The sequence below is a fragment of the Symphodus melops genome, assembly GCF_947650265.1.
Source record: "Symphodus melops genome assembly, chromosome: 2".
NCBI lineage: Eukaryota > Metazoa > Chordata > Actinopteri > Labriformes > Labridae > Symphodus > Symphodus melops.
The window spans coordinates 16,553,517-16,579,154 of NC_136692.1; the positions used below are offsets into that span (position 1 = coordinate 16,553,517).

At 40.6% G+C, this 25,638-nt stretch overlaps 2 protein-coding genes across 3 annotated transcripts in view; one reads left to right on the top strand and one right to left on the bottom strand.

Annotated features, from left to right (window-relative positions):
- Positions 1 to 14,875, top strand: man2b1 (mannosidase, alpha, class 2B, member 1). The gene is made up of 23 exons (XM_079336635.1): positions 1 to 145; positions 407 to 509; positions 1,406 to 1,579; positions 1,853 to 2,046; positions 2,557 to 2,689; positions 2,860 to 3,005; positions 3,742 to 3,941; positions 4,037 to 4,157; positions 4,919 to 4,997; positions 5,161 to 5,270; positions 5,508 to 5,615; positions 5,734 to 5,850; positions 6,942 to 7,124; positions 7,455 to 7,552; positions 7,627 to 7,747; positions 8,746 to 8,864; positions 9,083 to 9,184; positions 9,421 to 9,508; positions 9,709 to 9,789; positions 10,215 to 10,439; positions 11,753 to 11,902; positions 12,151 to 12,253; positions 13,749 to 14,875. The coding sequence occupies exons 1-23, from the start codon at positions 32 to 34 to the stop codon at positions 13,850 to 13,852; spliced, it is 2,973 nt and encodes a 990-aa protein (XP_079192761.1). The 5' UTR covers positions 1 to 31; the 3' UTR covers positions 13,853 to 14,875.
- The window catches only part of trmt1 (tRNA methyltransferase 1), an 18,107-nt gene continuing 7,118 nt past the window's right edge, over positions 14,650 to 25,638 (bottom strand). For both annotated transcript variants that reach the window (XM_079336646.1, XM_079336647.1), the window contains exons 4-16: positions 25,381 to 25,568; positions 24,861 to 24,976; positions 23,911 to 24,023; positions 23,207 to 23,355; positions 22,559 to 22,642; positions 22,191 to 22,260; positions 20,814 to 20,948; positions 20,268 to 20,353; positions 19,556 to 19,664; positions 18,898 to 18,974; positions 17,474 to 17,593; positions 16,817 to 16,931; positions 14,650 to 14,964 (exon numbers count right to left, since the gene is read on the bottom strand). In XM_079336646.1, coding sequence (XP_079192772.1) covers positions 14,890 to 14,964; positions 16,817 to 16,931; positions 17,474 to 17,593; positions 18,898 to 18,974; positions 19,556 to 19,664; positions 20,268 to 20,353; positions 20,814 to 20,948; positions 22,191 to 22,260; positions 22,559 to 22,642; positions 23,207 to 23,355; positions 23,911 to 24,023; positions 24,861 to 24,976; positions 25,381 to 25,568 — 1,437 coding nt within the window. In that variant the 3' untranslated portion in view covers positions 14,650 to 14,889. The remainder of the gene's footprint in view (positions 14,965 to 16,816; positions 16,932 to 17,473; positions 17,594 to 18,897; positions 18,975 to 19,555; positions 19,665 to 20,267; positions 20,354 to 20,813; positions 20,949 to 22,190; positions 22,261 to 22,558; positions 22,643 to 23,206; positions 23,356 to 23,910; positions 24,024 to 24,860; positions 24,977 to 25,380; positions 25,569 to 25,638) is intronic.

The following is a 25,638-nucleotide window of genomic DNA, read 5'->3' on the forward strand; positions in this document are numbered from 1 at the left end:
GAAGTCATATGATAAGTTTTCATATTCTAACATGGCGGCCAGGCAGCAGCGGCTGGTTGTTGCTCTTTACTTCTTCTTCCTCAATGGGATTTTAAGTTTTCCTCTGGGCCATGACCCTCAACAAACGTCTACCTGCGGATACGAGGTCAGCTCTTTTTAAATGTATTATTTGTCATTTATGTTTTTAAAAAAAATTTTAAGCCAGAATGAAGTTTTTGATTTCCAGCTGGAGCTACTTTCAGTTTCATAAGAATATTTGCTTTGCCATTTTGTTTTGGGGAACGAAAATTAAACTTCTCTTCGTGTATCTCTATATTATTTGTACTGGATGTGTGGTACAGTACTGTAGCCTTTACTAGTGTATGTGTGTTTGCACACGTGTGTGTGTGTGTGTGTGTGTGTGTAGTCATGTCATGCCACCAAGCCAGGCATGCTGAACGTCCACCTGGTCCCTCACACACACGATGACGTCGGCTGGCTCAAGACTGTTGACCAGTACTACTATGGAGGTCAGTAACATAAATGATAAATGAAGTGTCTGTTTCCTGTACTAGTTCACTCAACAAAGAGCTTTACAAAAAAGAAAAATAATGACTATGAAAATAATGAGTGATAATGGTTTGTATTTATATAGAGAAATAAGAGAAGAAGAAGAAAATAACATGAGGCTAAAAGTGAAATCCTGCAGAACGTCTGTTTGCGGAGACAGCTTTTTTTCTGCGACAGGTCAAAGTCCTGAAACTTTCTGCTCAATTTTTTTTTAAGTCTGCTGAAGAGAGAGAGAGAGAGAGAGAGAGAGAGAGAGAGAGAGAGAGAGAGAGAGAGAGAGAGAGAGAGAGAGAGAGAGAGAGAGAGAGAGAGAGAGAGAGAGAGAGAGAGAGAGAGAGAGAGAGAGAGAGAGAGAGAGAGAGAGAGAGAGAGAGAGAGAGAGAGAGAGAGAGAGAGAGAGAGAGAGAGAGAGAGAGAGAGAGAGAGAGAGAGAGAGAGAGAGAGAGAGAATCATGTTAAATGCAGCACCAAACCTTAAAAAGCTGGTTGAAAACAGTCCTTTTAACTTCCTGTTATATGACTTCTGTCGGCTGTCATAATACTTCTTTATGAAGCTAGAGTCATTCAGCATCACATGTTTCCTTTTTATAGAGATCCACTCACTGTTTTTTGACCTTTAGTAATTCTATAAACTGAGGTCATCTGCTGTGGAAAAGTGCATAGGGTGCACATTTTCATCTATTTTTTCCCCAGTAATGTTATCCAGTATAAACAAAGCAATGAGTGTAAAGGTCTATGGTGAAAAAAAAAATCTTTACATGAAAGGTTTCACAGATGTTACATCCATTATTGTAATCAGTCAAACTTTCAACACACTTTTATCTTCTTTTTATCTGCTGTGTGTTTCTGTGTGTAGATCGTAATGACATCCAGCATGCAGGAGTGCAGTACATCCTGGACTCTGTGGTGGATCAGCTCTTAAAGAACCCGGACCGGAGGTTCATCTATGTGGAGACGTCGTTCTTCTACCGCTGGTGGAAACAGCAGAGCGCCAGCATGCAGCAGACTGTCAAACAGCTTGTTAACGAAGGTACGGCAAACCACAACTGTACACTCCCGCTACAAGGGTTGTCCTCAGTAACCTAAAGAAACATTTTGACCATATATATTTTACATTTTTAAAATTGTATTTCATGTATTGGTAATTGCTTCTTATATTTTATTTGATTTAAGTTCTTGTTATTTTGGCTTTATTTCCCATGTTAAATGTTTTTGCACCAATACACCAAGACGAATTCTTTCTACGTGGAAATGTACTTGGCATATAAAAAATGCTTCCCTCCCCTCCCATCCTGTCCTTCAGGTCGTCTGGAGTTTGTGAACGGTGGCTGGTGCATGAGTGACGAGGCCACCACCCACTACAGCGCCGTCATCGACCAGATGACGATGGGCCTGAGGTTCCTCAACGAGACTTTCGGGCCTTGTGGTCGCCCTCGTGTCGCCTGGCACATAGACCCCTTCGGCCACGCTCGTGAACACGCCTCCATGTTCGCACAGGTAGTTCGTCTGAAGGAGAGCAGACCAACATTTTAATGACACACAGGAAGGCCGCTCTCCTGCAAAGGGTTTCATTTGAGAGACTTTGGTTATCATCAACTGGACCTTTGCTTGGCTGAGTGATTACTTTTTGAATCCTGACAACATCACAGGATTTTTTTAAATGAATGAAAATAGAAAAGTCCAATTAGATCAGATTTTGTATTTGGTGAAAATAAAAATAATTATTGAGTATTAAAGGTGCTAGTGGGCAGATTTTTCTACCTGCACAAAGAGCTAAGCTAGGGTTCCACTTGTTTCCAGTTATTATGCTAAGCTAATAAACTGTAGGTTTTAGCCTTTAATTATCTGTACAGATCAGTGGTTGGTATTACAATTCTACTTTGATTCTCATCAAGTAAGCAAATCTGCATTTTTACCAACATCAGTGGTTCCTTTTCCTGTAAATTCACTGAAGTTTATTAGCTATCTGAGCTTCGGGCTAACCGTTTCCTGTGTGTTCTGAACAAGATGGGGTATGATGGCTTCTTCTTTGGTCGTCTGGACTACCAGGATCGGCTTCACAGGATGACGGCGAAGAAGCAGGAGCTTCTGTGGAGGGCCTCTGACAGCCTCACGCCCCCCATGGCAGACCTCTTCACTGGTCAGAAAATCCCTGCACATAATCAAATCATTGTTAAACCTTTTGTTTGTTTGTTTGTTTGTTTTTTTTTTTTAAAGGTTACATCACTCAAACCTTTCACAATAAGTCTTTTTATTCACTGTTGGAAAGAGGTGCGTGACACAGTTTTATATACGTTTTTATTTTCAAAGGGATCCTTCCCAATGGGTACAACCCCCCTGAAGGCTTCTGTTGGGATCAGTCCTGTGATGACCCACCAATCAGAGACGACCCTGACCTGGAGGACTATAATGTCAATGATGTGGTGAATCGCTTCCTCACCATCGCTGACACTCAGGTTAGAGACACACCTACTCACTTTAACTTTAACACGACATCTCAAAGCCACAGTACGCCGAACAAATACGACAGCGCAAGAGCTCTGAGCTGGAGTCAGTATTTGTGTAATGATCAGTGGTTCAATAACATTTGTAATTAGTGATCTATAGACTCGTCTTTAAGATGCACTTTATTTTGAAATGATAACAAAGGCTAATAAAAAGAACATATTATAGTAATCCTTTCACTCTAAAAGTTAGTCCCTGCTTTGAAGTAAATTAGTTATGAGGAAACATTTTGGATTTTACTGGAAAGACAGGTCAGGGGACAAATCTCTGTGTAGAAATATGATATTTATAACACAACATCAAACCTGACCTGACATCTAGTATAAGGAAAAAACACATGCACCCTCATATTTGTGGATTTTATTCCAATTAAAAGTAACAAATTGTGAAACGTATACACAGTGAGCGCTAGAAAGTCTTTTCTTGTGCTGTGATTCAAACAAAAGAAGGAGCCCATTAATAAATGATGACATCACATTTAGTTTGATCTTCAGTGTTTCTGTTACACCTGCCTGTGATATTAACAATAACAGGTATGACATCAGCTCACAATTTATTTAAAGGGGAAGTAGTCATGCAAACTTTTTTAACATTTTAAGCGATATCTTTGATTTTGTCCATTCACTTCGTGGCCATTCTCACGTTTGATCACCTTTTTAATTTCACTTCATGTTTCTCCTCCTTCAGTCTAAGGTGTATAAGACCAATCACATCATCATGACCATGGGCTCAGACTTCCAGTACGAGAACGCCAACCTGTGGTACAAAAATCTGGACAAGCTGATCCACTATGTCAACGCCCAACAGGCCAATGGCGTCAAAGTCAACGTGCTCTACTCCACGCCCTCCTGCTACCTGCAGGAGCTGCACAGAGCTAACCTCAGCTGGTACGGACAACTCTGAGGGAACTCGCTCATTTGAGTAACAATTTCTTTTTGAATGGGACCCGTTGTGCTATAACGTCTTCCTCCTTTTAACGCAGGGCTTTGAAGACGGATGATTTCTTCCCCTATGCAGACGACGCTCATGACTTCTGGACCGGCTACTTTACCAGCCGACCAGCACTGAAACGTTATGAGAGGGTCAGCAACAGCAACCTGCAGGTAGTGTTTAGTTGCATTCCTCGAATTGATAAGCATTGTTATCAAAGCCTGTCACAACACTGACAAGATAGATAGATACTTTATTGATCCCGAGGGAACTTCAAGGCATTCAGTAGCAGTATACAGACAGGCAGGACACAAGACATTAGTTACAATACACACCCGCTGTCCCCCCCCCCCCTCTGTATACAATAATCCCCCAAACAAGATTTAGGAGCCCCTATGTGACGAAGAGTAGAATATAAAGAGAATGACATATGATAGGCTGCTTACCTGTTTATGGTAGATACAGTCCTCACACAGGCTACATGCAACTTGATCTTCATGTTCCAGGTCAAAATACTCCCAAACTGCTGCGTGCTACGAGATTCCGCCTGTTCACTGTGCTTGTATTACTTTATTAGAGGAGAAGAGCGTTAGCTCCAGCTAGTGGCGGGCAGCTGCACTACAGCTTAGACACAACATTTATGGTATAGGTTATTTGTTACTACTGTCTTTTCTTCTTACAGTTAGCATGTTGTTATGCTTCCATGTGAAATGACATACTGTGTAAATTGCTTTACTTACTTGAGGTTATGCAGTGAGTGAAGTTTAGTTTCCATTTTTTCCACCTGTGTTGGCTTCAGTTGTTATTTATTAGGAGTGAGCCCTTGGTTGGTATTTGTTAGTTAACTTGATGTAAAAGTTATAAATACACTGTTCTTTGCTGAAAAAGGTCTCCAGACTCTTGAGACAGTGTAACTGTGAATTCTTTTCTGCAGACGTGTAACCAGCTGGAGGTACTCGGTGGTCCAGTCTCCACGAACGGGCCTTTTGGTAACGGAGACAGCCAGACCATGAGTGAGATTAGTTTTTTTGTATTACTAATTTTTATTACTAATTGCACAGAGCACTCAGGAGGGACGTTGTTTCAAGCTAGTGCTCATTTCTATACTCGTACATTCTGCCGTTTGACAAATAGCAGAGTAACTCACCTGAAAAGTTCTGAATTCTTCTCTGTCAGAGAAAGCCATGGCTGTGGCTCAGCACCATGATGCTGTGTCTGGCACGGAGAAACAACATGTAGCCAACGACTACGCCAGGAGGCTCGCTGCTGGCTGGCAGCATTGTCAGGTAGCTAAAGCTGCACAAAGAAACTAAAGCTCTTTCTGTATGGGAACAATTGGTGGTATGTTGAGTTGAAATTGTTTTCAATTAAGATAATCAGCACCTTTTGTTTTTGGACTTATCAAGCTGAATTGTTTTGGGTTTTTTTTAAACCAAGCAAATTGTGAAACTTCTGTTTGTGTTTGTCTCTGTAGTTCTGCTTGTGGAAGACATAACATGTTTTGTTTTTGATTTCTCCGTCAGGTGTTAGTCAGTAACAGTCTGGCTGCTCTGAGCGGCTCGTCTGCTGAGCGAGTCTACTGTGACAACCTCAACATCAGTGTGTGTCCTCTCACTGAATCCAGCAAAAAGGTGACGCGCACACACTCGCGCAGGTCATTGGACCCCTTTTGTTAATTTTTTCCCACTTAATGTAAAAATAAACATTCTGATGCTCAATGCTAACCCCTTCTCTCTGTTTCACTGTCAGTTCTCAGTCAATGTGTACAACCCTCTCGCTCACCCCGTCACTTGGTCGGTCAGGTTGCCAGTGAATGGAACAGCGTACGCTGTATCGGATGCTAACGGCAAAACTGTTGACTGCCAGGTAAGTGGGTGTGTCTGGCAGAGTTAGCATCAGCATCAGACACATGATGGAAGTAATTTATCCCCAATCTGCATTCACTGTCTTTGAATAAGTAATAAACTGGAGCTGCTCTGCCAGCTTTTAACACAACATATCTTAAGGCAACACAGATCAGATGATTCATTATTAAACACTTTTCACTCTAGTGTTTATGACTTAAGAGCAGGTGGATAGTTTATATAATAGCAATTCCCTAACAATCTGTGTCACTTCTGTTACTGTTGAAAAACTAGTTTGCTCATAAAAAAAAACCAACAACACTAATACACAATTAATTATATCTGTTTGTTGTTGAAATACTAATTTTGACCACTAGAGAGTGCTGTGAACCAAAACAATACATGCCGAAAAGGGACTGAAGAACTTCTGCTTTCTGACTTCTACATGTGTGAAGTTCTCGATTTGTGATTTGTTTCAAATAGATTTTAAAGGTGAAAACAAAGATAGCAAGAAAAATTCTACATCCTGAACACAAGAATTTAAAGTTTCAGTTGGCTTGTCCTTCAGGGCTGCCGTAGAAACAAGCACTTTAAATATGGAAAACTTTATTTTTTTATCAGAATCGTTTTTTATTGCCAAGTACATTTACATATAAGAGGAATTTGTCTTGGTGTATTGGTGCGAAAGGAAAAAAAAAAACAAGGCTAAAATAACAAGTACTTAAATAAAATCAAGTATAAGTAGCAATTACCAATTTATAAAAAATAAAAAAAAGGTAAAATATAGAGAAAAATAAAAAATACAAAATGTACAAAGGGTGCATGAAAGAAAATTAATGTAAAGTCCAGTGAACGTTAATGTACCGCATAAAGAAACAGTTTGAGCCTTCACATTAATTTGATGTTTTCTGACTGTGGGGCTGATGAGAGTCTGTGTTATGTCGGGGAAGGGCAGGACCAGTGTTCATGAGGCTGACAGCTGAGGGGAAGCAACTGTTCTTGTGGTGAGAGGTTTTGTTCCTGATGGACCGCCGCCTCTTACCAAAGGGGAGAGTCACAAAAGCTCAAGCTTGGATTGATTTATAAATGTCTCCCCTGTTCTCTGTGTTCCAGGTGGTTCCGGTGTCTGCAGCCACGCGGGACGTGAGGAGAAACCGAGGCTTCGCTGTCAACGAGCTGCTGTTCCAGGTGCAGGCTCCTCCTCTGGGCTTCACCATTTACTCTGTGACTCAGCTTCAGGACGGGCCTCCACCTGCCTCCATGCTCCATCAAACACCCACAGCTATCCAGAACAAGGTTTTTACCTCAATGTTAGACATCTGCTTCATGCTGCAGCAAAGTGTATAATACCTTCAAAAAAAAAGAGCAAATACAAAAAAAAAGCAGATGGGTGTTATGGCAACAGGTAAAACCTGATCGATCTTTATTGAAACTTTGAGAAGGATTGTAATTATTGTGTCATGAAAGTACACAGCAGTGAAAAAAAGTGCTTAGTGAGCAGTTAATCATGTGCACTTTGTACATTTTAAACTGATCCTCGTGCATTTTTTTTAGCCTTATTTGCTTGCAAAAAAAAAAAAGTTGGTTAACTGAAAACTAAGGGCTTTTCTTTTATCTGTGTTCCAGTTCCTGCAGGCCACCTTTGACCCTGAGACTGGCCTTTTGAGCGGCCTCAGCAACCTGGAGACCAAGCAGAGCATTAAACTGACGCAGAATTTCTTCTGGTTAGTGTCTCTGTGACAGCAGTACACTGGTCTTGTGTTTGTTCGAATGTGTTTATGCATGTCGCATGTTTCAGGTACAATGCCAGTGACGGTAACAACGAAGAGAGCAACCAGCCTTCAGGTGCCTACATCTTCAGACCCAACTCCTCCACACCTTTCATCATCAGCAAGACGGCAAAGACTGAGACCATACAGGTTACATCCACAGCTTCATCACCTCACTATCGCTCATGAGTAATCCTTTTATAAGGTAGTGGTCGTATGACATCGTTAACCGTTAGGGACCCTGCTGTTTGTATCTGCTAGGACGCTCAAGATGCCAGAATCTGTGATTTTAAATTATAGACATTAGTTTAAAAGAAAGAAAGATAAGGACATAGCCTCTGGGTTTCCAGATGAATGCAGTGCTGTTAGTAGTGACTGAAAATGCATTCTTTGTTACTGCCAGCAGGAGGAGACTCAACTGAAGACTCAAAAAGTCAAGAATAGCACTGAGTTTATGTCTGATGTACATTTTACCAATGAGTGATTGTTCTCAATCACTATTTTTATCTAATTTTTTAAAGCACAGTTTTAGTTTATTTGACCTTGGTGTCGTTTAGAGTAAAATAATAGTAATAATGCTTTTTATTGTATAGCAATTTTCTATACAAGTAACAAAATGCTTTACAATAGACCAATAAAAGCAGAGAGACATTAAAAGCAACAGACAGAAAATAAACCAATAAAATCACAGAGTTAGTTATAAGAAGTGATGTAAAACAAGGGACTGACTCTGCAAGGCTGATCTCCTCTGGCAAGTCTGGGTGCTCTGACAGCAAAGGACCTGTCCCCTTTAGTTTTTAGCCTGGACTTTGGAACCGACAGTAGGGCTCTGCCAGAGGATCTCAGACTGAGTCCTTCTTCATATGGAGTTAAAAAGCTCAGAAATACAAGAAGGGGCTTTTGAAAGTAATTAAATGAAACTTAAAACCAATGCTAAAATCAACAGGCAGCCAGTGAAGGGATGCTGAGATTGGAGTGATATGAGCACAATTTGTTCTTGTTAAAAGCCAGGCTGCTGCGTTTTGGATTGTTTGAAGATGTTTTGGGACATGATGGATTTGACCGTGGCTATATTTCTGAGCTGGTAAAAACAGGACAATGAGAGATGATGAGAAATGATCATTATTGATGTGCCTTCCTTCTTGCAGACTCCTGTAGTTCAAGAGGTGAGGCAGTGGTTCTCTCCCTGGGTGTCTCAGGTGGTCCGTCTTTACAGTGACAGCAGAGCTCTGGAGCTGGAGTGGACAGTGGGACCGCTGCCCATTGAGTGAGTGTGTGTCATCACACACACAAAAGTGGTTTAGCGTTTTCTGCACAGGCTGTACAAGGTCACACATACAAATAAAAGTTAAAAAAATTTAAACGTTTTATTGGGAGTTTCAACACTTGGGTTTTATTTTTTTTCCTTTTATGCATATCTCAATTGTGGCAACAACACAAAAAAATCTTCTTTTGTCACTCTTCGTTTATTTGTTTATGTGTTAGTGATGACCTGGGGAAGGAGGTGATCACTCGCCTCGACACCAGCATCCAAACAGCTGAATACTTCTACACGGACTCAAATGGCAGAGAGGTGCTGCAGAGAAAGTATGCTGAACTCTTTTTTTTTTTCTAAGTCAAGAAATGAAGCCCTTAATACTTACATTAGATGAGGTTTTAAAAGTTAGTCAAGGCTATGAGGGCAAAATATTCAAGCAGAAAGCAAGATGTGTATTTAAAATAAGAATAAAAATACAGATGGTGCTGATATAATGTGGTACGGGACTGACTGGGTCTCATCGGGACATTTAGATATGTGTTTGGATTCTTGTTTTGTCCCGAAGGAAAAATTTCCGACCGACCTGGAACCTGAAGCAGTCGGAGCCAATCGCTGGAAACTATTATCCAATCAACTCTCGAGCTTTCATCAAGGTATGTATGAAAGGTGTCCCTTGAGTAATTCCACGTTTTAATGCACTTTTCTTTCTTTTTTTACTAACTTTTTGTGCTGATTTTAGACGTTTATTTATTTTGTAAGTGAATGATTAATGTTGTCATTCTTGTCTCTCTGGTCTTTTCCCAAATGTTACTTTGGATCTTCCTCTTCAGGTTTGAATGTTTTGTGTTTTCAGGATGACGTGGATCAACTCACTGTGGTGACTGATCGCTCTCAAGGAGGAGGAAGCCTCCACAATGGCTCTTTAGAGATCATGGTAACACACACACACACACTTTGTGTGCCAGCAGCCTGATCGACAAACGTGTTAACGTTTCTGACTGACTCGTTAGTCATTTACAAACCTTGAACTCCACAGCATTACTCTACAAAAAACCACCAGACTCCATTGATTAAATCATTAATTTAACTTTGCTTAACACAGGAGTTTCTTCTCTGCCTTTTCCTTGATTAGTTTTTTTTTTTATTAGTGTGAAAATAACACAAACAGTTGTTCTGATGGAGGCAGCGGTAGACCAGTAACTCCAGTGTTTAGTTTATTAAATGACTGATTTTATTAATGGAGTCTGGTGGTTTTAAAGAGAGAATGAAACAGATGCTTCTGGTTTAAAAAAAAAAAAAAAAAAAGGATATTAGCTTTGCTGCAGCCATGACCGAGTCTCTCCCTCTGACCCCTCTCAGCTCCACCGCCGGCTCCTGTACGATGATGTCCGTGGCGTTGGAGAGCCTCTCAACGAAACGTCGCACATCTTCCCTGAGGGGCTTGTGGTCCGAGGGCGCCTCCTTCTCTCCCTCGACCGCCCGCCAAGTGCAGCTGACGCACACCGCCCACTGGCCCAGGAGATGGTACTGCAGCCGCTGCTGACGTTCACTGATGGAGATCTGCACCCAAACACTAAACTGGAGGTGAGTGGTGGAGGATCAGTGCGACATCCTTATTGGATGTCTTTATGTTATCCACACTCAGGGTCTTTAAAGGGCTTCATATCTGCCCCAATGTTAAAGTGTCAAGTGCATCCTGGCTCTGGTGACAAGTTTCTTTATCACTTTGAAGAGGGACTGATCCATAGTCCAGAAGAAAATGATTAACATATAAGAAGCATTTTTACCGTACAGTTTCCCTTTCCCTATAATTCTCAGAAATATATCCAAACAACAATATACTACACATTTTTTAAAATATTACCAGCAATGTATTAGTTTTAGGAGAAGTGAGGTTTAGGGCAGAGATTAATATTTAAAGTAAATTAGGTGCCATCTTGTAATGTCTTTTTTTTTTTTTTTTTTTTTAAGAACTACCTACAACAAAATGATGACTTCAAATGAACAGAAACTAAAAGATGTATAAAGTGAACAGTCTTTTGAAAGTGTTCATCCCTCTAGCCTTAAATCCAAATGAAGACTAAATTGAGCACATGTTTCCAGATGTTGTAGGAGAGTCCTCTGCTCTTGTACCTTTTTTTAAAGAGATCTAGCGTGGGTGGCTAGCTGGCTAAAAAAAAAAAAATCTTTTCTTTTTCGTCTGGAAAAAAAATAACAACATACAAAGAACAATTAAAGACGAGAAGTGTGAACATTTAGTGCCATAAAAGTAAATATTCTTATTGTGGTTCAATGTGGTCGACAAGCATGCTCAAAAAAATCTTGATGTTGAACAACATTCATTAGAAAAGTTTGTCCTTGAACCATACGTTTCACGTTTCTCTGTCTGCTTCATCCCAGGAAAATTAAATATCAGTGCTCCTCTTTTCATTCATATTGTGTGCACCGGAATTAAAGAAGGAAGAGAGAAGAGCAAATGTTTTCATGAACAGTCAGGTTTCAGTCGTCTGATAGAATCTTAACCAGAAAAATCTTTCTAAAAAAAAAATGGTGTTTGAATTATTGGAGCAATAAACGCGACTTTTAAATTCCTACTCTAGTTCACTTTACTGCCTGGCACGATCTATGTTCTCTAGTTCTTTCTCACCTCTGTCCTGCTTTGTACATATTAGCATTTTCACAAGTTGTTCTCATCGTCAGCGCTCTCAGGAGAGCAGTCGCAGCTGGTTGTTGATTTAAGCGTGAGTTGTACAGACAGGTTTTAAGAGGGAGTGATAATTGGTGGCGCAAATAAATAAACAAAAAGGCTCTTCAGTTCTTTTTTTTCTTCTTCCTATGCTTCCGTTATGACTGGAGTTACAACACGTTGATTATCCTTCCTCTGTGTCCCCGTGTAGTTCTCAGGGCTGCGGGCTGCGCTGCCCCCTGCTGTCCACATGCTCACACTCTCTCAGTGGGACAAGGACTCCGTACTGCTGAGACTTGAGCATCAGTTCCAGAGCTGGGAGAGCAAAGTGAACTCTCAGCCTGTTACTGTCAACCTGCAGGTCAGTTATTCAATCACACTCTGACAAAGTCAAAGGGCAGTTATGATGCTAATCATTTAGATCTTATATCAAACTGTTCATAGATCCCAGGAATTTGTTTTGAGGAAAGCTGTTTTTGTTGGGTTTTTTTTAAAACATGTTTCATAAACAAAAGTAATCAAGTAAGTTGTGTGTATGTGTGTGAGACATGATTCTTAGTGACTATTACTGTTCATTCTATCTCTCTGTCTTTGGGTCTGTGCCTGTAGAAGCTGTTTTCCACTCTGGAGTTGTTGGGCGTATCCGAACTCAACCTCTCAGCCAATCAGTGGAAAGACGAGATGAAACGTTTTGACTGGACACCACAGTCAGGTACAGAGCACCTACACGTGTCACTGACTGCATCTCTAAAATAAAGAGAGCTCAAGTCAAAGACTTCCTCCTCTACAGAACAAACAAATGAAAAAATGAAATATTGTTTACCTTAAAAATGACTACACCAAGGTGTCGAAAGTTGCCAGCTTGGCCTAAAATAAAGTCAATATCTTTGGGGATTCTTAAAAAAGGTCTTTTTTTTCGGGCACCAGGTAGCCAAGCAGTTATGTCCCGCCCCCTGAGTACAGAGGATGTCATTGTCATCCCAGCGGCTGCTGTGTGTCTCCCCCACTCTCTTGTCTCCTCCCAACATTTTCTGTCTCTCTTCAGCAGTCGTATTCATTCAATACAAAAAGCTCCCAAATAGAATAACCTAGAAAAAGGTCATTTTCCATGAGCTACATTGACGTGCATAACGAGACTGGTTGACGATTCCCCCTGAGAGGGTTCAGTTGAAACTCTCGGATTCCTCCTCTGGGCATCATGAATTTGAAACATACATTTTTGTGACAGTCTTGCTGGATTATAGAAAGACTGTATCCCAAAGATCAGTTGAGCACATGGTGCTAACGGAGCACCTTTGAGCCTGGAAGTTTGACCTCCTGTTAGAGGAGGGAGAGTCACCAGAAGAGACTCTGTGCTCTGACACCATGAAAATGAACAGGCCGTTAAATGTGTCTGTTGTATTTAGCAGCTGCCAATCACTGATAAAGCACTCAGCCGTCCTCGCTCAGTTTGAACATTTGATTAAAATCCACAAGTGCTTTTTTTTTTTTTTATTGCACCACAGTGCTAAGCAGAGACAACTTAATTACTGACAACTTAATTTGAAAGACCTTTTTTCCCCCTGCAGGGACTAATCAAGCAGCCAGTGGTATAAAAAGAGTCATAAATGTATTTTTATGCTCATAGCTAATAACTTGTAACTGTGGGCTGTTTTCAAGCCTCGTTAAGACTTTTTTTCTCCAGTTTGTTCCAACAGATGGTTCAATAATGGAACGTTATAGTTTTTTTTTTTATTATTTCAAATGGCGAATGTGCCAAATAAACATCAAATAAAGGAGCTGGTTTTGACACCAACGAGCTCAGATTAGTGTCAGCTGTTCCATCGCTCTCTTTAAAGTAACACTAAAAAATATGAGAATATACCAAAAATCTCTTTTTGTGATGTGAGGTTAAATGACTGGTTTAAAAAGGGTGATCTAGTCAAGCTAACTGTGAGACACTTAAAATAAGATTCTGAGCTCGATCAGTGGATGGACTCTAATCTGGGACATTTATTTTAGGTGGTAATAAAGCAGTCATTTAAGATGATGGTGGCAGTATACAGGGACATCAAAACGTTTTGTGCCCACGAGTCGTTTAGAACTTAACACAGTGCCCAGGTTTAAAAAGTATACACAGTTAATTCTAGGATGAAAGGATCCATGTCACCACAGATTTTGAGCTTTTGTCAATGAACGTGTTCTATGCTTCTTCTTTTTTTCTTCAGCTGAGAGGCCCCTGCTGAAGACGTCTGAGGACCCCTCTCCGTGGGAGGTGACCTTGAAGCCCATGGAGATCCGAACATTCCTGCTCAGAGTCCACCTCAGATAGCCACATTCCTCCATGTTTTTTTTATTTTTCAAGGATGATTCAGATGAATAAGCAAATGCAATCTAAATTCTTTTGGTCTCTTCGCTTGTTTCTGATGAGATTAAATGAGGATAACATGTAAAGGACACTTGAGAAAGGATGACAAAGAACGAGAGGCTGAGTTCGAACTGCTTGGTTTGGAGGGCACAAACAGGTGACCACTTCCTTAATGATAAGTCTATGAGCAGTGTTACAAGTGTTCCCTCCATGTACAAAATTTGATGAAGCTGCCTTTTACTACTCTTAAACTGACACAAACAGATTGTTCATATTTCAAGTGACGGATTTCTGAACACATCCACAATCACACCAATCCTTTGAAATCTCTTCAATGAAACTGGTGCCAACTTCCAGTGATATTCTGACGTGTAATTACCCTCATCTTTATATTGTTGCCAACGTGTGTATATATGAGAAGGATTTTATACTGATCCTCAAGCAGCTGATAATAAAAGTGTATGATTCGTAACTGTGTCTTCAGCTTATTGCAGCAGCACGTCCGTGCACACATTGATGAAACACCCTCTGTAAACCTTCAGACTTTCAACAAGTCTCTACAATAATGTACTCCCATCCAATAAGTGTCAGGACAATTTTACTTCCTGAACTTCAATTTAATGCTGTTTTGGCATTTACCTCTGAATCCTTTTCTACTCAAGTCAAAAGGCAACTGCATTCATGAGACTGTGCATATGCGGCCAATCTCCAATAAGCTTATGTACCTATCCAACATACAACACCACATACTAGCAAAGAAATAGAGAAGAACATGACATGGTCTTTATTGGACAGCAACAACAGCAAGATGTAGAAGTTTAAAAAAAAAAAGAAGGGAAAAAAGCTCCGGCTGAACAACATCTTGCATATGAACTGCTCTTAGGTTTCTCTCTCCAGCTAAACAGAATTTGATTGCCATTAGTCATTTTCACCTCATCCAGGCTGCATAAAGCTAATAAAACAAGAAATAAGTGTTCTTAAAAAAAATGTAGATGGTTGAATTATTCCATTTTCTGCTCATTAGTCTTCTCCAGGTCATGGGAGTAGCAGCATTTGTCGCCATGGTCGCAGGTTCCCTTCAAAGGAAAAACACAAGAGCACAAGTCTCAGGAAAGCTGTTTGATCCTCAACATGTAACTATTTGTATCCCTTTAGACATCCAAGGGCAACATCATCAGAAAAGCATGCGGTGCTTTATTCCACTTTTTACCAGTTGTTATAAGTGGGTGATGTATTTTAATTGTGTTGCATTCTTTTCAGACTTTGCTGCTTAAAGATACTTCTCAGTAGGGACACTTCTAACCCTGAGATATTTTATAATTCTTCAGATTTATTTATTTTAAATTTGACTGGGTGAGGTGACTCAGAGCTAGACTACTGATGACGTGTCACAAAATGTGCTTCTTTCCCACATCTGAGATACAACTTTCACGCCACTCTCAACATCAAGGGAAACCTTGTGTGTATACCACACATGGGCACAATGGACAGTTTGCCCTATTTCATGATTCTGATTCAGCATGATGTCATACGTTCTGCCAACATTTACTTTGTACCAAATCCAATTAAAAAAAAAAAAAGTTGAAATATGAAAGCCGAAAACTCTCCACCGTTGTTACAAATGTAATGTCGTTTAATCGATCTCATCCTCTGACAAAAAGAAAATCTACTTTAGAGATTTGCGATTGAAGCAGAAGCAAAATTGAAAACATGATGCAGAAATGTGAGAAGAGTTCAACAGGGCCAGCGTACATCATCAGATAAGTTGATTTTTAAACAGGAAGTGATGGCACAGTGCTGTTTTGTACCTCTTTAAGATTTTTTTCCTATCAAAAATATGATACCCTGTATGGAAATTATTAGAATTAAAAGAAATTGAAACTATGGGTTGTTTTTTGTTTTTTTTCTTGATTGGAAAAAAGACGGAAAATTCCAGCATAATCCTATCCCTCGATCATATAGATGTACGACTTGCATGCTGCAATAGTCATAGAAAAATTACATCATCCTTCCATCCATTGTCTTCTGCTAATCCAAAGTCTTTCCCCTCCCAAGAAACGTTACTCCAGCTTCGCACTCGGCTGCTAACCCCTCTGATGGAGGTCCCATCATGAGGGAGCCAACCAAACCACACCATCTGAAAAAAGCAGTGTTGAGATTTTGTGGCGGCCAAACTAGAAACCTTTCCCCCCCCCCCAACTTGAACTTTGTTGAACTTAGTCTGGTCTTTTACCCTTGGACCACTCTGCCTTGGTAAACCTTCCCAGGACTGAATTCCCCCGACATCACCAGGACACACGAACCTCTCCACCACGGGAAGGTTACGATTCTTGATACCATTTGCTTTCATTTACAGGCTCTTCAACCTGTCTGTCACTTTGCATTTGAATTTGTTTTGAGACTGTGTATGATCTCTAGTTGGTGTGTTTCAAGCACAAGGACCCGTAAATAATTTATAATTAATAACAATTGTTGTGATTAGGGCGAGTCGGCAGGCGTCAGGACAATTTTATCTGCCAATATTAAAGTGATTTAAATAATTTCAGCTACAAAGTCCTAGACAAAATGTTAATTAGTCTCTATTGCTGTTCTTGGAAAAACAAATGAGTCAGGTTATATTTCCAGTAAAATATAGAGTAGATGACTTCTCAGACAATTGTTTTGTTGGACAAAATGAAACGTGTCAGGAGATGCCATAGTTAAGCAAAGTGTCAACACACAAGAGAAAATCAAAGGAAAAAAGAGTGTGTGATGTTTAATCAGTTTAATCATAAGATGATGTTTGGGGGGGGGGGGGGGGGGGGGGGTGTCAGTAAGGAAATACATGTATATATATGAGGAGGCAACAAAGAGCCTGATTAAATATTCACAGGCTGCACTTTGTCCAAAATCAACCTGATTGTGTGTGAGAGCAGAAGGTGAACCTACCCGTCTGAATCTCTTGCAGGGAAACTCTTTGAGCTGAGAAAGGTCGGTGATCGGGTTCGTTCTCTTGTTCTGGCACTTCTTTCTCTTGTCCTGCAAGTTAGAAGACACACCGCCACTGCAGGAGAGAGTGAAAGGTTATAAATGGATGAAAAAAGGGAAGCAAGAAGACAGATTGAAAGGGGGAGAACACTTATGGAAGAAAAAAAAATACAAAAAAAAAAAAAAAAACTGAAGCAACGTGAAAGGAGAAAAACAACAAAGTGCTCAACGGCTTCTATCTAAATGAACATTCTAGAAAGGTTAAATACGAGAAGTTTAGGGGACTAGTTCAGGGTCTTTCTTGGTGTTTTGGTGCAAAAAAATAAACAGGGTATTAGAATTTTAAAAAGTAGAAAACTAGTGGAAATAATTCTAAATTTCTTGTTTCAACTAAAACTAAATTTAATGTTTTGGTGTAATTATAAATGTAATAACTTCAAAGTAGCTTAAACAATTAGAATGAAATCTCATTCTTGATCAAAGTTTTCAACACAATTACACTTAAAGTCGGATCATCCTCCAGGCTCCGGCTGCTTTTTGACTGTGTGTCAGCCTTTCAGTGCTCCGTACGTTTGTTTATGTGTGTGCGTCCTGAAAGAACAGACGCGTGAGAGTTACCCTGCTTTGGCACGAGCTTTAGGTCCCCAGAAGGCCTGAGGGTTCTCCTGGAACCGGGTCAGGTGCCGTTTACGAGACTGAGGGTTGGCGTCCTCTCTCACAGTGAAACAGGCTTGTAGGCTACAAACACAAATAAAAAAATGTACATCAACTTTTTCTTTTTTCTCTCACTATCACTGAAATGACCCTGCATGGACCTTTTCGTCAAAGAGGAAGATCCTCTTCTCTAAAGCAAAGCAGTAAAGCTGCTTCACAAAGCTGCCAGACAGAATTTTAAAGATTTAGAAATTCTCTGCGAGTGAAAATTTATTTGCAGAACTTTTCAAAAACGTTTAAACTTGCAGAAATGTTTCGGCTGTCATCTCCTGACTTGTTTACCGTTTTTGTGGTTGAGCATTTGATACACAAACACCAGACAATAACAGAGAGACTTATCTGTTCGTTAGTCGATCATGAAGGCGTGTGTGTGAAACACTCGTGTGATCAAATCACTGGTATTTCTCTGAAGCTGTCAAAGAGTAGTGACTATTTCTGGTTTACAGAAAATGACTTAGTCATCACAAAAAGTAAAATGATGACTAATAAAAAATACAAACAAAAGAATAACAATAACAGCATATATTTAGGGAAAAAAACTCAATTTAAAGCAAATCTCTGTAACAGTGTTGAATGATGTAAATGAACTACTCCTAACACTTTATCAATCTAGACAAAGCCTTTCTAATAAGTTCATTGTTGTCATTTTATGCACTGATTCCAGCTTCAGCATTTAGTTCCTCCAATCCTTCACATCAGTTAAACCATTTTCCTTGTTTTCACTTCTTTAAACTTTCTCAATGATGTAGTTTTCATTTCTACTACAGCTGTTTCAGGGATTAACTCTCTGTGTCATGACACATGGAAGTTTCCTCAGTCGAGTCTTTATAGCACTGATCAGTCTATACCACGTTGTTTGGACTTTTCAAATAGTAAAAAAAAAAACAGCCATAGTTGAACTGATTTTTGTTTTGTTTTTAAAAACCTTGAAAATACAAGCTCAGTACTGAAAACGAACCAGGAAGCTCCTCAGAGTGAATTTAGGGTCCAAAACTTACTGAGGAATAAGGTGCGCCACCTTAAACAAGGTCGACACACCCTTAAGCATGTTCTGCTTTATTGTGTATTTGACTCTACATGGGACCAGACTGTAAAACTTAAAAGCATGCGATAAAGAAGACCCTAACCCTATAGAACATACAGAGGCTATAAACTGGACTAAGACGCTGTATCATTTCTGACAAAGCAAATGAAGACGACATAAGGGCTGTGTGATCTAAAATGTCATCAAATAAGAGTTTAAATGGGACCTGGAGTAAGGAAGCCTGGGTGGGAAAAAAAGAAGAAGAAATGAACGGCTCCAGGTGCTACATGTTCTCAGGTCTCACCTGGGCTCAGAGGAGAGGATCTTGAAGGCGGGGCTCGTCTGCGACAGCTTCTCCCTCTTCACAGGGTTCAACTTCTCCTAAAGCAGACGAACAATATGGCGAGCAGAAATGAAGTCTCATCATTCAACATTAACATGAACAGTGACTCTCGACTCATTCAGACCATCTTTCATTTCCGTTTACTGTGGCGGGGTTCTCTTTCAAACATCCAAAAAAAAAAACAACCCAGCACATGCTGTAAAGGATTGTGTCTGGCCTCATATGGTGCTGTTGCAGTGGAATGTGTTTTTACAAAAGTGAGCAGGGGAAAAAAAACACCATTTATAATATAAACACAACAAAGGATGCCAAAAAGGCAAACGTTCCACATGAACTTGAAACAAACATGTGAGCATGAGCACTAAAGAAAGCAGTTTGAGCTGTGGCTCCATTCTGTCAACAGATCCGGACTGAAGTGAAAGAAGAAGACAGCCAGAAACTGTCTGTGGGATGAAGTGGAGCGCTCTCGTGTGTGCACCCTCGGTAGTGCTGTTAAACGGAGAGGGAAAGGAAGATGATGGTACGATTTACTGAGTGATTAGGAACGCCGCTGAAGGAGGGAAAAGTTTGGCGTGTGCGCTGCCTGCAGTCGGTGAAGGAGCCGCACCGTCACACTTACCCAGCATCTCATGATGTCCCAGATGGCTGCAGGAGGAGCGTCTGTCTTGATGGCACTCTGACAGGCGTGAGAGAGGGAAACCCTGTAACCTGCATGAAGAAGAGCAGACCTAGGGAGGGAGGGAGGGAGAGAGGGGGAGGGAGGGAGGGAGGGAGAGAGAGAGAGAGAGAGAGAGAGAGATAGAGAGAAGATTCATTCAGAAGGATTTCAGATCTGATAAGACTTTCATCTACTCATTTAAACTACTGATTTAATTACTGACTAAAAGATAAGTCCAAAAAACTTCATTTCTGTTGAGTTACATTTGTGACAATGTGATTGATGTTTGTTAGCTTGTTTTTATTTGTCAGGTTGGTAACAATTGTTAATGAAGTAGATTTTGCTTTAAGAGTCGTTAAAGAATGTTAAGTTGCCTACATTTGTAAAGATGCCTGTTTGTAAATGTGTTATTGTTTGCTAGGTCTGTGTCATGTTGTTTATGGGAAAACAGTTGAAACTCCCTGAAAATATGAATGTCATCACAAGAAGTTGTATTAGCCTATTAGCATAATTAGCCCAATTTAATAGCTAGCTTTGATTGACGGCACCAACCCAAGCAAACTAGCCGAGCCTTTGGACTACATGGATGACCAACTTGGAGGACTAATGAGGTGCAACTACTTACTTCTACAAGTGTGTGTGTGCGTGTGTGTGTGTGTGTGTGTGTGTTTACCTGAACTGCAGCAGAGGTGGAGTAGTGCAGTGTATTGTGCTGCTCAGACTGCCCACTGAGTAATAAAGAGGAACATCTTCCAGCTCCTGAAACAAACAGTGAGTCAAAGTGTCAAAATGAGTCACTCTGGGAGGAAATAAAAATCCATCCTATGTTCACACAGTGTGACGTTACTGCATCCACATGACAACATGATGAAAAGGTGAGGGAAAAAAAGAGCTCTAAGGGATTTGAATAGCAAATGAGAAAATAGCCATCTCTCTCTCTCTGGTCACCTGATCATACGAACATGACTCGCAACACCAATTCAAGGGTTCGAGAGCGAGAGGGCATTTTCTCTTAGATTATCCATCTTGGAAGGCGATTGTAAAGGGATAAAAAAAATCATTCAAAAATGGTACTTTGGAAGCTGTTAACAAACATAGATGGACCATCTTGTAGAAAGTAGATGAACATTTTGATGTAGAAAAAAAAAAAATCTGAATTCCAGATTGATCAGAAAGAATGACATCCCTGAGTTCTGGATGTAAAGAGAGAAATGGATACCTCAGTCACCATGCTGAGCATGCCCTCAATACGTTTGGACGTCCCAAATCTGGATGGGTTCCCCGACACAGCTGACAGAACCTTCTGGACAAACGCCAAGTCGTGGAGAGGACCTGCCCACATGGGACCCCCCAGCTACAGGAGGAACAGACACAAGCGTCAGATTGTGTACTCAACATGTTTGCAAACTCAGTTCTACACAAACAGAAAAGATAAAGAAAACTTTATCAATCGCCAGCAGGGAAACTCACTGGTCTGATGGTTAATTCTTCCACACAACAAATGATATCGACAATACAAGCACCAGTTAACACGAAACAAACAGCACTGAAACCATTTAAGACATAATGTACGGGCACGAATCAGAGCCACTACTACCCCGGTTTATTTCTATCATTATCTTTAGTCTGGAACGTCTTAAATACAAGAGAAAGGTGCAGCTGAAATCTGGGAATCCACTGTGACAGAGTGTATTTGGGACGATACTGATCCGACCCTAAAAGGTGGAGCTAAACACTGCAGTCCGTTGATTGGTCTGTACGACAGCGGCATTAAAAGACAAACACAACCAGGCCGTGTTTAACAGCCGATTGGTTTTTTTTGGTTGTATTTCTCCTCACGGCACACAGCCTTCTCTGAAACAACATGCCAATACACGCTCATATTTCAGGAGCAGCACACCGCCGCTGCTAAATTCAGGAGAAACACTGCAATAACAAAGTAGATGAATTGCTGGATGTTAGTCTTTCTTTACCGTTTTTCTTCTTTGTTGAATTTATTAGTGGTGTACACTGTGGCTGCTTTAATGTCACACTATTACGTAGCTGACACAGCTATCAGCATCCGGCTTACACGCCGCCTACCAAATATAATTGGCTGTGGAAACGCAAACAGGATCACCGAACCAAACCGTACTGATCCATACCGGGCCGCTTGGTGGAGACGAGGCTACAGACAACAAGAAAGCTTTAAAATGCAACATTCTGAGGAAAAAAAATATGAAAATGTAAATGTCAAGAAAATAAAAGACTGAATCGATTACCTGTTGTCCCCCTTCATGTCTTTTGGAGTCAACCAGAATGTGTGTAAAATGTCTGTGTGGTCAGAATGAGCGAATGTGTGAATGCAGCAGAATCTGACAAAGCAGCTGAGGAAGACTTGAGGGAAAGGCTGTGTGGAAGTTTTCTAGAGAGTGCACGAGTGAAGAAATGTATGCTTTCAGCTACAACCTTTGTTTGTGTTTATTGACAATATATCTTTTTTTTTTTTTTTAAACAGTGCTGTATATTCTCTCTGTTGATTCAGTTAGAATACAGGAGTGTGTGCGTGTGTGTGTGTGTGTGTGTGTGTGTGTGTGTGTGTGTGTTTGTGTCTCACTTGATGTCTCTGCCCACAGTGCTCACACTCTGGTCCCACCGGGGGGCCGACAGCAGCCGAATACTTGACACTGAAATCAAAGACGGTTCAACATTAGCAACAGTGAGCTCACGCAGCTCATCTGTCTCAAATACCTGAAGTCTGCAGCCACGGAGGAGACATCACGTGACATCACACTGAGCTTCATGCTAACTTCAACATGCAAACAGTTCCATTATGCTGCTATGCTAACACACTGACGCTAACCTTAATTTAGCATGTTCAAACTGAAAGTAGTCGTGGTCTGCAGATGAACTTGTGTTCTGGAAGTCACCCGTTCTGTTTTGCACGTTTTTCTTTCAAATGAAGACACTTGCGGACTCTCTTACTGTTTTCCATCGACTCTTCTCGTGCCCATTCTCTGTAAGTGGAAAGTCCCACAGCCCACGCAGTTGTACACAAGAGCCTGTTTACTGCGATACAAGACAAAAAGACATGTTAAAGGTGGGACATTTGGTAGAGATCCACATATGATTAAAAGCACATGATGCTGTTTGCATACATAGACAGTAAGTCTGCATCCTGTCAGTTTGAAAGTAAAATAAAGAAATATGAAGCCAAATACTATGAAACAGTCTCTTAATTGAATTTGAATTAACAGAATTTTGAAATGCGAGAACCTTCTGGGTTTTTTTTTCTTCTTTTAAATGTTTTTAATAATCCACAAATAAAAAGATGAGCCCCTCCAGCTCATCACACTACACATAAAAAGGCATCTATTGTGCAACATTTCGAATGCAAACACCAGACCACTTCATGTGTAACACGTTTGCACTTTGCACAGTCTTAGACAATGCAGCACATCGAATGACATGAGCACAAAATGTCGTCTGCTGCTGCTGCTATTATTTTTCCAGCATTTTTGCTGTAACGACCTAGTTTTAGTTCATTCAGCTTTCCTCATATATCACCCGCTGCTGGAGATAGTATATATTTTATGTATGCGTGTGTGTGCGTGCGTGTGCGTGTGTATATACCTGGCTGAGTTTTTCACTTTGGCCTGTCCTGTAAAGACTCGCACAAACACCCTGATATAAAAGTCGACGCTGACGGACAGCAGAGGCTGGATGTATCTCTGGTAAACGGCCGCCCTCTGGTCCACGCTGTGCAGGATGATACGGAGAGCCTGCAGGGAGAGAGGAAAGAGATGCACACGTTCACAAAAGTGAACAGGAGGCAAACATAATATTCACTGCATCACCTAATCTTTAAAGTTCTGGACAAAAAAAAAAAGTTTTATGTATGCTCAAGAGGATAACTTTGGAAATATACTAAGTGTTTATTTTCAATTATTGTACTTTGATACTCCTTGGAGTTGTTTGTGCTTTTTTTTTTTTTTGCAGATTTTTTTTGTTTTAACAGAATATATTTGTCAAGCTGTGAAGAGAGTATTTTATTTTTGTTGGATTGCTGACAAAGTTGCTGATGCAGGAATGTTTGTTGCCCCAAAGAATTCTGGGATCTGTAGTACTCATATTTCAACATTAAAGAAGCCAGCTGTATTTCTACCTTTAGGGAAAACTTTTCTTACTGTGTATACAAATATACAGACACACGAAACTTCCGTTTAACTACTTACAGTCCATGAAAGTTTACTGTATATGATCCAGCCACACACGAAGTACAAGAATCAACAAGGATGAAGACAAGGATTAGTGTGTGTGCATGTGTGCGTTCTCACCATCTCATGACAATATTTGGCTTTGACGGACACTGAGCCATATTTGCTGTAGCAGGTCTCTCCACTGTTTCCTGCCATCACAGCCATGTCTGTGCATGTTATACACAACAGACCTGAAACAGGGCGGGCGCGAGAGAGAGAGAGAGAGAGAGAGAGAGAGTCAGCACACTGACTAAAGAGAAGCCCTGGAAATACAAGGACTACATTTAAAACATGGGTTAGGTCGATTTTAAAATACGATTGAATTGAATGGTTTGGTTGCACCTGGCTAGAGTTGTTTTAAAACCAGAACAGATTCAAAAAGTAACAGTTTGTAATATTAAAAAAAACTCAAATGGTACAGTATATGTGGAGTAACAACTTTAAGAACAATATCTGCCCCTTTTCTGATCCACCTGTAACACTGATTTCTTCTGCAACTGAAGCAAAAAAAATCAATCATTCTTTTTTTTTTTTTTTTTTTACCACTGAGCAACATTCTGACAAAAAGAACAACCTGACAAATGACAAGTAAACAAAAGAATAAACAGACGTTGGTTTAATGAGGCCGCAAATCCAATTCTTAGTGAGTCAGGCCTTTAAATGTTTCCAGACTGTAAAAAAAAATAGAACATTTCCTCCACCATCATCAAACACAGCAATCTGCTATGTTACTAATTTTAATGTTAAACATAGTTTCTGAATCTTTAAAAATCCCTGCCTGTACTTGTCATAGGTAAAATAACATTAAAGATAGTCCAAATATCAGTAATAATTCAGCCTGTACTGCCACCATTTGTTCATTTTTTATTCTAATAATAATAAAAGCAGCTGTCTTAATTCTCTATAAAAATACAAAAAGTACAGCAGCGGATTATCAAACTGTTTCAAACCCAAAACAGACAGAGAGACTGAGGATTGACACGTGGAGAAAACAGCTGCATGAATGACAGACAGACCGAACTACACACCTCCCTCACTGACAGCCTGCACCGCCGCATCCAAGAAGACAGACGGGCTGCCATAGGGATCCAGATCGATGACATCATAGCGCTCCTTCTTCCCTCGCATCTCATACATCAGCATACTGAAGAAAAAAGAGCATTTAAAAAAAAAAAAGAAGAAGAGTGGAAAAATCCACACATCCATGATCACTGGAAGAAGACAGATAACTAAGATAAAAAGTGTAGAATGTATAGCAGGTTGCACAAAAAAAGAGAGCAGATCATTTGAAAGAAGAAGGAGGAGGAGAATCAAGTGAAGCGATAGATGAAGAGAAAAATGAGGACAAGGCAGATAGAGAAAAGAATAAGGACACGTCAGGAAGAAAAGGACACAAAAGCAAAGACACAGGAGAGAAGCAACTGAAGCAAGAGGAGAAAAGGTGGAAGGCTGGAGAGCGATGGACCTGGGAGAAGCAAGAGGAGGACAGCAGAGCAGCGAAGCAGACAAACGACGGGGGTCTCCTCTCAACTCTCAGACGGCTGTTACCTGGCGTCTCTGCAGCTGGCCTGCAGCAGGTGGCTGACTCCGTTGTACTGAGCGTTCCTGGCGATCAGCGCTGCCGCCTTGGTGGAGAAGTCATTGGCGGTGACGCTCTGCAGGCCGGGGACTTCCAGAGCGAAACGCACCGAGCGCAATCCAGACGCGGCTAGACCCTCCAGCACACGCAGTCCACGCTGGAACAGGAGGGAGAGAGAGGGGGAGAGAGAGAGAGAGAGAGAGACACAATCTTTAAGCTGCATGAAG

What these genes read in the sequence shown, in the direction of transcription:
- man2b1 (XM_079336635.1), top strand. Translation starts at nt 32, where the DNA reads ATGGCGGCCAGGCAGCAGCGGCTGGTTGTTGCTCTTTACTTCTTCTTC. An exon ending in TCAGCAACAGCAACCTGCAG is followed by an intron (nt 4,158 to 4,918) that starts GTAGTGTTTAGT and finishes TCTTTTCTGCAG; the next exon opens with ACGTGTAACCAGCTGGAGGT. An exon ending in TGACTGGACACCACAGTCAG is followed by an intron (nt 12,254 to 13,748) that starts GTACAGAGCACC and finishes TTTTTTCTTCAG; the next exon opens with CTGAGAGGCCCCTGCTGAAG.